Source organism: Labrus bergylta, chromosome 10 (assembly GCF_963930695.1).
Source record: "Labrus bergylta chromosome 10, fLabBer1.1, whole genome shotgun sequence".
NCBI classification, from domain to species: Eukaryota; Metazoa; Chordata; class Actinopteri; order Labriformes; family Labridae; genus Labrus; species Labrus bergylta.
The window spans coordinates 2783095-2795500 of record NC_089204.1 but is presented as its reverse complement, the minus strand read 5'-3'; the positions used below and the strand labels follow the sequence as shown (position 1 = coordinate 2795500).

General features: G+C 39.3%; 1 protein-coding gene across 2 annotated transcripts in view; it reads right to left on the bottom strand.

Moving 5' to 3' along the window:
* Positions 1–2106: 2106 nt before the first annotated feature.
* LOC109996788 (coiled-coil domain-containing protein 85A) overlaps positions 2107–12406 on the bottom strand; it is a 40823-nt gene continuing 30523 nt past the window's right edge. For both annotated transcript variants that reach the window (XR_002278514.3, XM_020651079.3), the window contains exons 3-4: positions 7778–7835; positions 2107–6724 (exon numbers count right to left, since the gene is read on the bottom strand). Coding sequence is in view for 1 of the 2 variants with exons in the window: in XM_020651079.3 (XP_020506735.1) it covers positions 6709–6724; positions 7778–7835 (74 nt within the window). In the remaining variant the exon portion in view is untranslated. The remainder of the gene's footprint in view (positions 6725–7777; positions 7836–12406) is intronic.

The window sequence follows — 12406 nt, the reverse complement described above, 5'->3', positions numbered from 1 at the left end:
AGAGCTTCTGCTGATGACAGGACACCACTCATACATTGTTTTCATGTTTTCTTGGTGATATTTCCTTAAATTAAAGCAAACATTACCACAAAAAGCTATCTAAAAAACAACTGACGGACATTACGGAGGGAAGCAGAAGTTCACTTTTATAACCTAGCGACAATGAGCGCTAGTGAGAAGCGCTCTGAAACGGAGGTCGTGGACGCTGTCAAACAGTGTTTGTGGACACACGCCTCTACATTCTCAACTTATCAAACATGGCAGCTTTCACTGTGGCTTAAAGACTTCACTATATGAAGTTAAAGCTGTGTCTCAATTCAGAGGTGGCATCCTTTTTAGGACTCAGACTAATTATCCTTCAAAGACCAATCAGGACCATCTGAAATGAGGCTGTAAGGAGGGCACGCCGTTTGTTTCACCACTCACCCTTATCCTTTTGGTTTCTAGTCTGCTGCCCCTGTTGCCCCAGCAACCTCAACAGATGCACCTGAATAACTAATGTCATGTAACTTAACCTTTTATTTAAAGACAATTTAAAGTTCCAAGGCCTCTTTTGTATTTCTATAACATAGGTTTTGGTTATTTGATTGAGTTGAAACAAATTACTGTACTTTAAATTTCATCACACTCCCTTTTGATGGTCCAACATCATGTTTGCCGGGGATGCACTGGATGCCACCTTTGTTTTCTGGGGAAACGAGGACTCATTCGTCGGCTGCATTTAAAGGACTGTATTCGATGCACTGCTGTGATGTTATTTGGCTTCAAATGGGTAGTAGTGTAGTAGTAGTGGGACATAGCCTGTAGGTATATGCATCTAACAATATTTCTGGATGCTCTCGGTTAGGTCAGTGGTTCCCAACCAATTTCCTTGGAGTAAGTTTCTTATTATTGAGTTAACTGATCTCAGAGCAGACAGACCCTTACATCTTCGATTAAAATATTTGTCCTTTAGACTTGGAATAACAATTTATTCTATGATAGGACTGGATCGCTCCTTTTTCTCATTAAGTCTGCATTATGGGGAACTTATGATGAAATTACACTCGCAATTCACTATACAAATCATACTAACGGCAATGTGTATGCGGATTCAGTATCATTAAAAAATTAACAGAAATATTGGATATGACTGCTGCACTTTACGGAAAAGTGTTGTTTTTTTTCCTGTGGGTTGACCAATTTGCCATGTGCAGAGGCGATCAATATCACAAATGACTTAATCCTGCAGACCCTCCACCACACAGGTCGCCAAATGAGGGCACACAATAGTCTTGAGCAATACATCTATTTTGTGTGTGGCTGGGTCAACGACCTTATTGAATAACTACTGTCTTGATTTTACTTGGATGAGTATGTTTGCTCTGTTTTTATAATGCAATTTCAACTCTTTAGTAACTTTACATGGATGGATGCAGCACTGACATAAAGCTTCTTAACATCTTGACTGTATTTCTTTAGATTTTAACAGATATTTTAGGTTAAAAAGCTAAATGACTTTAGCATCACTTGCATGTAGCATCTATGAGCTTTTTTTACTTTTCACCTTTACATGTCACTACTTTTGGGACTCAAAAGTAGTAGTAGTAGTTTTTTCCCAGTTTTAACATGTTGACATAATTGTTTATGCACAAAACTCTGGCATTCTGTAGCTAGTGTAGCTAGCTTTCGAAATGAATCATCGTAGATTGGACTATTGAGGGTCACCCTTACAAAGTTTAAATACTAATCCAGCTCTACTATAACTTGTCTATGCTTTTGTTGCTGTCAGTGATTTTATGTGCCTTGTATTTAAGTTAAAATTTTCTTCTGGGCGTAATACAAAACAAATGAGCACAATTGTGAGAGCTTGCGTTACAATTGAGCTGGTGTCAGGATGTGATTAGCCTGGCTTAATCTGAAATCAAATGAGGAGAAGAAACAAAAACCACATTCACAAACTTTCATTGTCTTTACCGTGCAACACTTTAGATATTGAAAAACTTAATCTAAGACAGCTGTGAAACCAAAATATTTTACTTTTCCTCAAATACTTTTTTTTTCAGTCTACAGAACACAACACATACACACACAATATGGAGATTCAATGAACAATCTGCAAAGGAGTCATTTTTACATAAAGACACTTTATTAGCTTATACATACATCTCTGGTTATAATCATTAGTTATATAATACCAAGAAGTCAAAAATAATAACTGTAGTTATATATTTATAAAACTAAGCAGATATACTACTCTTGACTTTTAAAAACATAATATGTCTTTGATAATATATCATAGTTCTTGTATTGATGAATCAGTCACAAAATCTAGAAAAGAAACTCACAGGATGAAGAGGTTATACATCATGGATTCAGGATAAATGTTTATGTCTGTGTGTTTATCATTGTGAGCGACTGTGTGTGTGTTGTGTCTCATTTTCCTCACATCCACGTATCTAGACAAGAATAACACGTCTCGATTATTCCATCGAAGAGAGTGAACACTGCTCTGAAAAAGAGAGTATAACATTCAGGGATAAATTACCTCTCATATTTTGGAAAGGACAGACATCTCTGGAGAGGTCATTAGCACTGATGCTGATCCCGCTGAATCGAAGCTTAGCTGTCACTAATCATATCCGCTGTGGTGGATCTCTAATGGATGCTTAAAAACACATTTTCAAAATCAACTTTCAAAGTTTGTTTTCTCTCAGTCAGTGAGCTTTTTAGTTTATTCTTCTGACCTTGGATTGTGTGTGTGTGTGTGTGTGTGTGTGTGTGTGTGTGTGTGTGTGTAAATGCTTTTAGCGAATTCTAGTTTCTGTTTAAAAGCAAAGTACAAAACAGAGTTTAGAAGGTACAGTATGTGTGTAGGAGCATTAAACCATCAAATAAAATAATCTTGATAAACCCTCCCACAGTTAAAAGAGGGTTTTTTTTTTCAAACTAGCTGAGGAAATAAAGAGCCGAAAGATTATCCTTTTTTTTAATTAATTATTGATTTTAAATTTGAAAATTCAAGTTTCAAGAGCAACAAATGAAATGTGCTTAGCTGTTTTCTGAGCTACCTGACATTGACTCTGTATGTTAGGGGCTAGCATAACTCATAGACTGTATAAAACGTGGAAATAAGCTCAGTGACATCACCCATTGGTCACATTGCCTAACTAAATGTGTTCTTGAGTAATGACTTTAAAAAAGGGTCAAGTCAACCCCCCCTGGGTTTGTTGCTCTCAGCTCTGAGTTCACACTGATGGGAGGATGCTTCCTTCAGCTTCTTTATGTATCACTGATGTGTATTTTCCAACAAGCTCCTCCCTGTTCAACCATTAGCGCTGCTACCAAGTGGGGGAAGAGACACAGCTGAAAATACTTTTTTGGTCTGAAATACTTCAGAGAAATAAGATCCGAATCAACAGTGGGCTGCATATCTGAATGAAGATCTGTCATAGAAACATTTGCACTCGGTAGGAACATGAGGGAGGGGAGGGGGTGTGTGCTGAGGGACAGCCTTGTTTTGGTTTAATAAAGCACTTGCCCATCAGTCAGATCAGCTGATAGGCAGCTGATCATGCCCCGTTTTTATCAATAACTCTTATCCTTCATAAAAGCAAAACAGAAAAGCAAAAAAAACACCCCTAATATTGAACTCAGATTTCAATTATTAAAAACTTTCAGGATGCTTTATTCTGCAAGCTTATACGGGTAAAGGAACAAGCTGTTGCTGCTAATATTGGCTTTTAAACTAGCAGAAGGCTAACTTTGGCTTTTTCAACTATGCAACAGTCTCGGTTTAGCGTTAGCATTGCTAGATATTAACCGAACAACCCACAAATCTCTGTGTCCTCTGGTTTTTGCAGCTTCACATCTCCTTAACATGCTGTGATGAATAGATGGCGAGACATGTTATCTGTGTCTGGATACCCAGAAGTTTGGAAAAAAGACAAACACACACACACAACACCATATATATGACTGAACGCTGACACAAGGTTAAGATTACTATAACACTGTTGGTACAGTATAGGAACGGACCTTTCCACAAACTCTGAAAAAGAGCAGAAAATTAGCGAATATTTTCTCCCTAACTTGACAGGAAAATATGAATATTTCCCCAACACACATCCTTATATGTTCTCTCTGTAACCCTTTCATTTACAGCACCCTAGTTGAATGCCTGATAACAACACAGAAGCTACACAGACTTCTGAATATGGCAACTGTGACACGTTTACTTTTCCGTTAGCTTATTTCTATCTAGAGGTAAATGCTAGCTGTGCTGGTTACTCCTGTTTCAAATTGGATTAATTGTAATGCTTACATGGTTTTATTTCCACACAAACAGTAGTTTAAGAAAATCCTGGAAGTTTATTTTGCTAGCAAATTGGCTCAAACAATTATTCAATAATCAAAGTAAGGTTAGTAATTAGTCCTTGATTTGTTTCAACTCTTGTTAATTTCAGCAAAAAGTCCAACTGGGTAATAAACACAAGAGCTCAATAGCCAAATTGTCCACCATTATGGTGTGTATTGCTGGTTTCAAAATTTGCAAAAATTCCTTCCCGGTCTGCTGTAAAACATTATCTTTGATATCCACTAATTGCCGACTAAGTAGGGCAAAGTATATCCACTTTAAATAGCACCACACATTTGGATTATTGGTGCTGTGATAATGTTTTTTTTTAATTGAGAAAGTTGTTTTAGGTGTGTGAAAAAATGTTTATAATAATCTGTCAACCCAAAAGACCTTAAAGGCTTTTTATGCGATTTTTTGATCCAGCAGATGTCGCCCTTGAGCACCAGCATGAAACCAAAACAACTTGCGGTGCATTGTTGTGTTAGCATGCTAATGCTAGCGATCTTTATTATGCTCGTATCTACACACTGCATTTCCATTTACCTGAAATGAGCGCGATCTAGAAACACAGTTAAACAGTGAGTACAGTATGTTATTCTTCTTTTCTCTAGTCCCTCAATTAAACAACTTTTATACGTGAGGAGAGGAGTCAGCCGGCCGTCCTGGCGATGTAAACAAAGTGAAGATAGGACTCTGAAAACTCTGAAAACATCACAGACAGTGAGACTCGGGTGTTACACCCATTGTAGACAGTCATGACTCACAGAGTTATTTTCAGAGGATATACTTGATTATATTTAAGTGTGAAAAATCACATATAAAGCCTTTAACACTGATGACATTCTGTCCTGAAATATGTCCTTTGTCAGATCAATGTAATGGAAAAAGTGTTTAAAACTACTTGATCTCAACATGCCTATCTGCTAAAATTTCAGCTGGTAAATCTTTTAGTATTTAAGTTTGAACTCAGAATGTTAAACTGGGAATCAAAATTGTGAATTATTTTTCAATCAATTGACTTTTTGTCAGCTGGTTCAGCTCGGGATTTACTGTAATATTTAGTGTTTAAGACACTTATTATATTTTTTTCCATCTATAAAGTGGTCTGCGATCCAGCTGACTAGAGTTAGCGAAAATAAATTCAAGAAACAAAAACATAGTCAACTAAATTTAGTTGAAGTTAGAAGTTAATAACGGACATGAGCTTTGTGTATTCAAAGCTTTTAATATGCAGTGTTCTGGGATACAAAGTGACGACAGATCAGGCTAACAGCTTTCACCAGCTTTTCTCCATCATCAGGTCATAAACATGCATTTAAACTGCTCATTATGCACATTTTAGACTTGGAGGAATCCGATGGAAATTGTCTTGCAGGAAGACAGTTAAACTTATCCCCCCTAACACATTGTGTCCGATATGCAACTAATATTCAGGATTCTGCGGTACTACCTCATAGCTTCAAATACACTAAGAGCTGAGAATGGAGAAATAATAGAAGACGGTTCATTTGTAGTCACCAGCCTCAATGTTAACAACTGGAAACCTTCATGGATTGGCTCCAAAATCAATTGGTTAATAAAATAGAGCTAAACTTGTTTGTAGCCTGTCTGATTGGATAACCTCTTGTGTATCTTACCCAGTTGGACGTTGTTGTATCTATGTTGCTGTTTTCCCAAATTGTTGAGTTCAATGTTACCACAAACGTCAGAAAAACAACGGCTACCGCTGCTCAATAAAACAAGAATATTTTTGCTTTCTTTAGTTAGTTATTTTGTGCTTTTAGTCCAGGGCCACAAATCTTTTTGTCAAAGTAGTTACCATTGTCTTGTGGTTGGGCATTAGGTTTTAATATTCACTGGTGTTGTGATTGTGTAGAGAAGTGGCTGTAAGCTCCAACTTTGGCATGAGAAGATACTCTTCCACGTTCAGTTTCATTCATCCAAAAGGTGTCTGTCTTTCCAAAGAGGTAGGACTATTTTGTTGGCAACACAACACTTCTCGGCTGTCTTTTTTTTATTTTCTCCTCATAGTTTCTTCATTTTGGCAATGCAGGGATGATCCTCTGCCTGTCCGAACACTGACATTCAGTCTTTTCTGGTGGTCCACAGTAAATGCATAGCAGCAGCAACAGCAGCAGAAGACAGGGCAGAGAGAGTGTTTCAGAGGTTTTGCCTCTTTTGTTTTCCTTCTTGCACATATCTGCGTCCTTATTCTTCACTGCTTGACGTATAATTCCATGATCATTTATCCATCCAGTTATGCATCGATTTAATCGTCTATCCATCCATTCATCCTGCTAATAACCCTCTCCTTCTCTCTCCGGGGTTTGTCGTGTCAAAGCAGCATCTGATCAAGAGGCATGTCATGGTCAGGAGGCATCAAAGCTGAAAGACAAGAAAGGATTGGTGAAACTGCTGCATGCAGATGCATGTATTTGCATTTGTCTGTGTGTGTGTGTGTGTGTGTGTGTGTGTGTGTGTGTGTGTGTGTGTGTGTGTGTGTGTGTGTGTGTGTGTGTGTGTGTGTGTGTGTGTGTGTGCAGAGCCTGTGCTCAGCAGAATGCCAGGATCTGTCGTGTCCAGGTAAAGATGGAGACTGATTTATTCCACCATTAGGAACTGCTTCATCATTAAATATTAACCCAACGCCATCACTCACCCTGCGGCCAGTGCATTAAAGCAGGGGTCACACCAGGCTGACCTCTCATACTCTCACGCACACACACACACATATACACACACACACACACACACACGTTTGCCTTTTTCTTTTACTGCACGCCACCTTCAACAAAAAATTGCTTCTGGTGTCAGGTCAGTAGCTACCACTGAGGACATTAGGCTCATATCCTCAGGGGATTCTGGGAATCTGTTTTTTTTCCAACCCAGCATTGAAGCTAGTTGTAGTTCTGGCTGCACAAAATGGCCCAAAACCTCCCTGAGACACTATCTCTGTTTTTTCCTTTAATTTGTCAGTTTACATATATTTGAAATCAAATTTCCAGGGGTGTTGTGGTTGATTTTGCTACTTTTAAAAACACAGTGGAATATTATCTACACGTCTTTAAAAAAAAACAGTATCTTGCTGCAGCAGGAAGTCAATGAACAATACATATCTGTTTAACAGAGAATTTTACCTGCCAAGTAAACAAAGATAGAAAATAGTTTGTTAATAAAACAGATACCTTCCTCAAGGGTTGATGGAGAATAAAACAGAGCTACAGTATGAATATTGGACTTACACTCGGCAGGAGGACACAGAACAGGACAATTCATTCAAGTTAGGTCTAATTAGATCTGAGACAAACTGTGATATAATGTTCAATAATAATAACAATATGAAATATGATGAATAATAAGCTTTTTTTGGCCAATATTATATTCTAGTTATCTTACAGAACGTGTGCTGTCTTGAATGTGTGTGTGCTTGTGACTCACCTGTCCCAGAGCTTTACACTTCTACAGGAGTTGGTGCAGCAACCAGCAGAAATCAGAGCTGCAAAGAAACACAGAGAAAACAATTAATAATCAAAACTGTGGCAGCACTCACTGTCAAATCTGTGTGTGAGTATATTGTGAGTGGCCGTGTACTTAATCATCTTCGTCAATTTTCCCAACACACACTCACAGTGAAAGGTGGATCTCCTCACTCTGATCTGCTTCACTGACTCTACAGCACAACACTTTCTCTTTCTGTCAATCCACTTTAATGCCTGTCTTGGATGGGCAGCCACTGGCAGCACTTCCTGTTACCCATCATCCTCTCCTGTCAGTTCATTTTGTGACAGTTACTATAAATATGTCAGCATGTCTGAATCTGTTCCTGCTGCGAAATGTCTTTTTGAAATCCTTTGCATTCAGCTAAGAGAGGAGCATGATTTGGAAATAAATGATTTTAAAAACGAACTGTCAATTAAAAATGTATGTCTGCCACAAGGAGGGAGTGGAAGCTGGTTTTTAATCCGTCTCCAGTTGTGACCCTTACAGTATCATAGCAGCTCACTTTCAGCTGAATAATGTGGCAGTTCTTAGATAAGGAGCTTCACTTCATACCACACACATAATCACACTGTCATCTAAATATCTGGTGATTTCTGCTGTTTCACTGCCAGCAGCTGTTTTTTGTGTCCTCAGAGGGAGCTATGAGTGTCAGCCAAACACTTCAGTGTTTTACACATCACACAAAGATTTCTTTTCATGTCCACATGCTGTTTGCCAGCAGGGGTCTTCTCTTTATGTCAGACGTATGTATGCATATATGGATAAACCATAGAGGGTGTGCCATATATCATGTGTACGGCAGAGATTGGCTCTAGTTTGGGGATGTCCCTTGCGACCAAATTCCCTGCCAATAAAATATAATTGAACAAAAAAATAGTCAAGACGTTTAAACTTAAGAAAAACCTCAGAAAGAGTCAAAATTGAAGACCATTTATTTGACACATCTCAACATGAGTTCACAGCATCTGCAGGTAAACAATGTCACATTTTTTTTGGCGAGTGTGGCTAACATTAGCAACTTTAGCACCGCTAACGTTCAGGCCTCCTTGCAGGTTATTGTCCACATGCCTGAATATGGTTTACGTATTACTCCGGTCCAATGATTACATGACAGTTTTGACGGACAAAGCCTTCATACTGTACAACTTAATCTCCATTTTCTAGATCAAAATACTGCCAAACCACTAGAGGCTCCAAGATACCATCTGTTGACTATGCTAGTCTACATCTGGGTAGTAGCTATAGCCATGACTAGTGGCAGACAGCTGCCTTACACACAACATTTAACTGATATCAATTAAAATTGATAAAACAATTATATATTAGTTTAACCTATAGTCATTTTGGTGGTGACAATAGCACCTGCATATAGTTGGAGATTAAAAAAAAAACAAGATCGTATCATTTTCACTTGAGTCAGCATTCACATGAGGGGATAGCATGTTGACTAATGTGAGTAAGATGCCAACATAACATTGTTTGTTGAGCCTAATATGTTGAATATTCAATACTAGAATTCTAGTTATTAATTTGCTTGGATATTACATATATGACCCTGCACACATCAAAATTGCACCTCAAATATGTCAAGATCATTTATGAAAATCATTTTTAGGATTTTATGTTTTTGTCATGGCTTGGTACCCAGAATTAGGATATCTCAGGGTCCAGTCTTGTTCATCAAGTGGCATATTTAATTATAGAATGTAATCTTTTGGATATTGTCTGTATCTTTTATGAATTAAAGCGTATCGCTAAATTGCAGTGTTGTTCTTTTTGTGAAGTTTATTTGAATAAAAACTTTAAGGCTGCAGTGAACAGACTGCTGCAGAGAAACCAGCTGCTTCCACCAGTTTACCATGCTTTGACTCGAGGCCTGCGGTACATGTTGTACAACTCCAAAGTGAGCATGTGGCACAGCAGCTGGAGAGGAAGGGAGGCTGACCACTGTGGTCATTTATCAACCTTCAAACATAGCTTAACCACTCGCGTGTGTGTGTGTGAGAGTGAAGGAGCAGGATATCCTAATTCGAGCAAACTCCGTCAAATCTTTGGATCAACCTGTTTAGCTCCACCTCTCGTAAAAACCATTCAGTCACACTGCCCTCGTTCTAATGTTGACCTGCTTTACGTGTTGTCTCAGTGGGCCAGGCTGTCAAAGACACACTCACACATACACATGAATGCACACAAACGGGCAAAGAAGCATGGGCCTCTGGGTTAGTTCACAGCTGTGTTCTCTGCCTCGCTTCAGTGCACCTCGATGTGTGTTGGAGTGATGGACGGAGGAAGGAAGAGACAGGGAGAGAGACGAGTGTCAGGAAGCAAGAGAATGGAGGCTAGTAAGGTTGTGTCTTCGTGTGTGTGTGTGTGTGTGTGTACCAGCCTCTTTTCTTGATAGTTCTTTTTGTCTTCCTTTCCTTTTGTTGAGATAGCACAGACCAAAGAGAAGAGAGATGAAGGATCTCTTTGAACAAGAGAACAGACCTCCTGTCCACCATCAAAGTGAAGCCACACACACACACACACACACACACACACACACACACACAAAGGTGGTGGAGGGACACAGCGGCAGCTTTTCTGAATTCAGAGTCTAATTTCGGTGGTGCACACCTACGCTAAAATACACACGCACACACACATGCGCGCAGGCTGAATATGCTGCATCTATTTGAATACATAACTCATAGAGAGAAGGCTCGGAGCAAACACCTGGGCACTTGTGTTTCAAATTTCTTCTACAAAGGGGATGGTAATATATGTGAGTTCATGCGTGCACTTGTAAATGTGGCGTGCGTACATGTGTGTGATGGGCAGCGTTCTTCAAATGTGAGCTCCATTTAAATGCAAAAACGTTTCCGTGTTGTGCGGTAATACGAGGAAAAAAGGGCTTCAAAGCTGACTGGAGATGAATTGCCGGGGAAGCAGCTGTTGGCCTAGTTAGAAGGCCTGTCCTGAACACATGCAGGACCTCTGATCGCACACACACACGCACGCACACACACACACACACACACACACACACACACACACACACACACACACACACACACAAAGCGGGAGAGACACACACACACACAAAGCGGGAGAGACACACACACACACAGCCTCAAATAACACAAGTTCACACACAATGACTCACAAGCGCCACTTGACCACGCCCACGCAAGCTGCCATAGCCGTCAAACTTTGCCACAGACTTTTGCTGACCTCCCAGGGTGTGTCACCACTGAGTGTGTGTTTGTGTGTGTGTGTGTGTGTGTGTGTGTGTGCGTGTGTGTGTGCGTGTGTGTGTGTGCGTGTGCGTGTGTGTGTGTGTGTGTGTGTGTGTGTGTGTGCGTGTGTGTGTGTGCGTGTGTGTGTGTGTGTGTGTGTGTGTGTGTGTGTGTGTGTGTGCGTGTGTGTGTGCGTGTGTGTGTGCGTGTGTGCACTTGCAACAGTGGATCCGGACTCTTGTGAAAGTGTGTGTCCCTGATTATGCTGCACTGCAAGTATCCCATAATCCACCAGGGCCCTCAGGTCAAAGTTAATGACTTTCCTGCCAAATATCCCGAGGCTCCGCCACCTTCCTGACCCACTTGGTCATAAAAAGAGGCGCCACATTACATGTAATATACAATAAACCTGCAGCAGGCAATATCTTTATGTGGAATTCACATCATGAAACAAGAAGCTGTAAAAGAGAGGAGTCTCATTTCAACAGTGATCCTGAAGATTTCCTCTGTGTGCTCCAAATTCTGGTTGCAAGGGATGCAACGACACTTGCAATACAATCTACAACTGATACAAATATAGACAATTTTTAATCAATTTGACAAGAAATATATATTGCAATAATTGGAATTTACCATCAGAGAGCGCTTTCTGCTTTTAGCTTCAATTTACGACATCAGTTGCTTTAGAAAAAAAGCCTACAGACATGACGGAAGTGAATGAAGATTTTGAGGTTTAGAATATGTGTTTTGTTTGAAAGCAGGCGTAGATGCGAGGTGAGCAGATAGCGGGAAAGACAAAAACAGAGTGCAGATTTCATTTTTTTTATTTCGAACATGTTTTAAAAATAAAATAAAAATATACATTACATCAAAGTAAACAGCAATCAAAGCATACTTTCTGTAGTGGCTCGTTTTTTTTTCCTTAACCAGTCCATGTTTGAAAAAGGGTGTAGGATGAAGTTAAATAACTTTTTCAGTCCTACCCCTTTTATCTTTTCAGCTTAATCAATTAATCCAAGACTAAGCTAAACTATACTGCAAGAGTGTGATAAATGACACATATAGCAAGACCAACGTGATGCAGAATGTAAAAAAAGCGAATCAGATTCTGTCATGGATTGACCTCAAGCTCATGTCTACATCAAAATAAGAAAATCATTACAAACTGTTATACTTATTATATAATGAAGCCTGTTCTGTTATATGTACCGTGAGAAGAGTGTTTCGTTACATCCTTAACTTTCTAACCAACCTGGCTGCTACTGGGAAATGATTCCACCTACAAATTGTGATTGTACCCCCCTCTGAGAGAAATCCTATTTCTTTTAAAAAGAACTATTGTATGTTC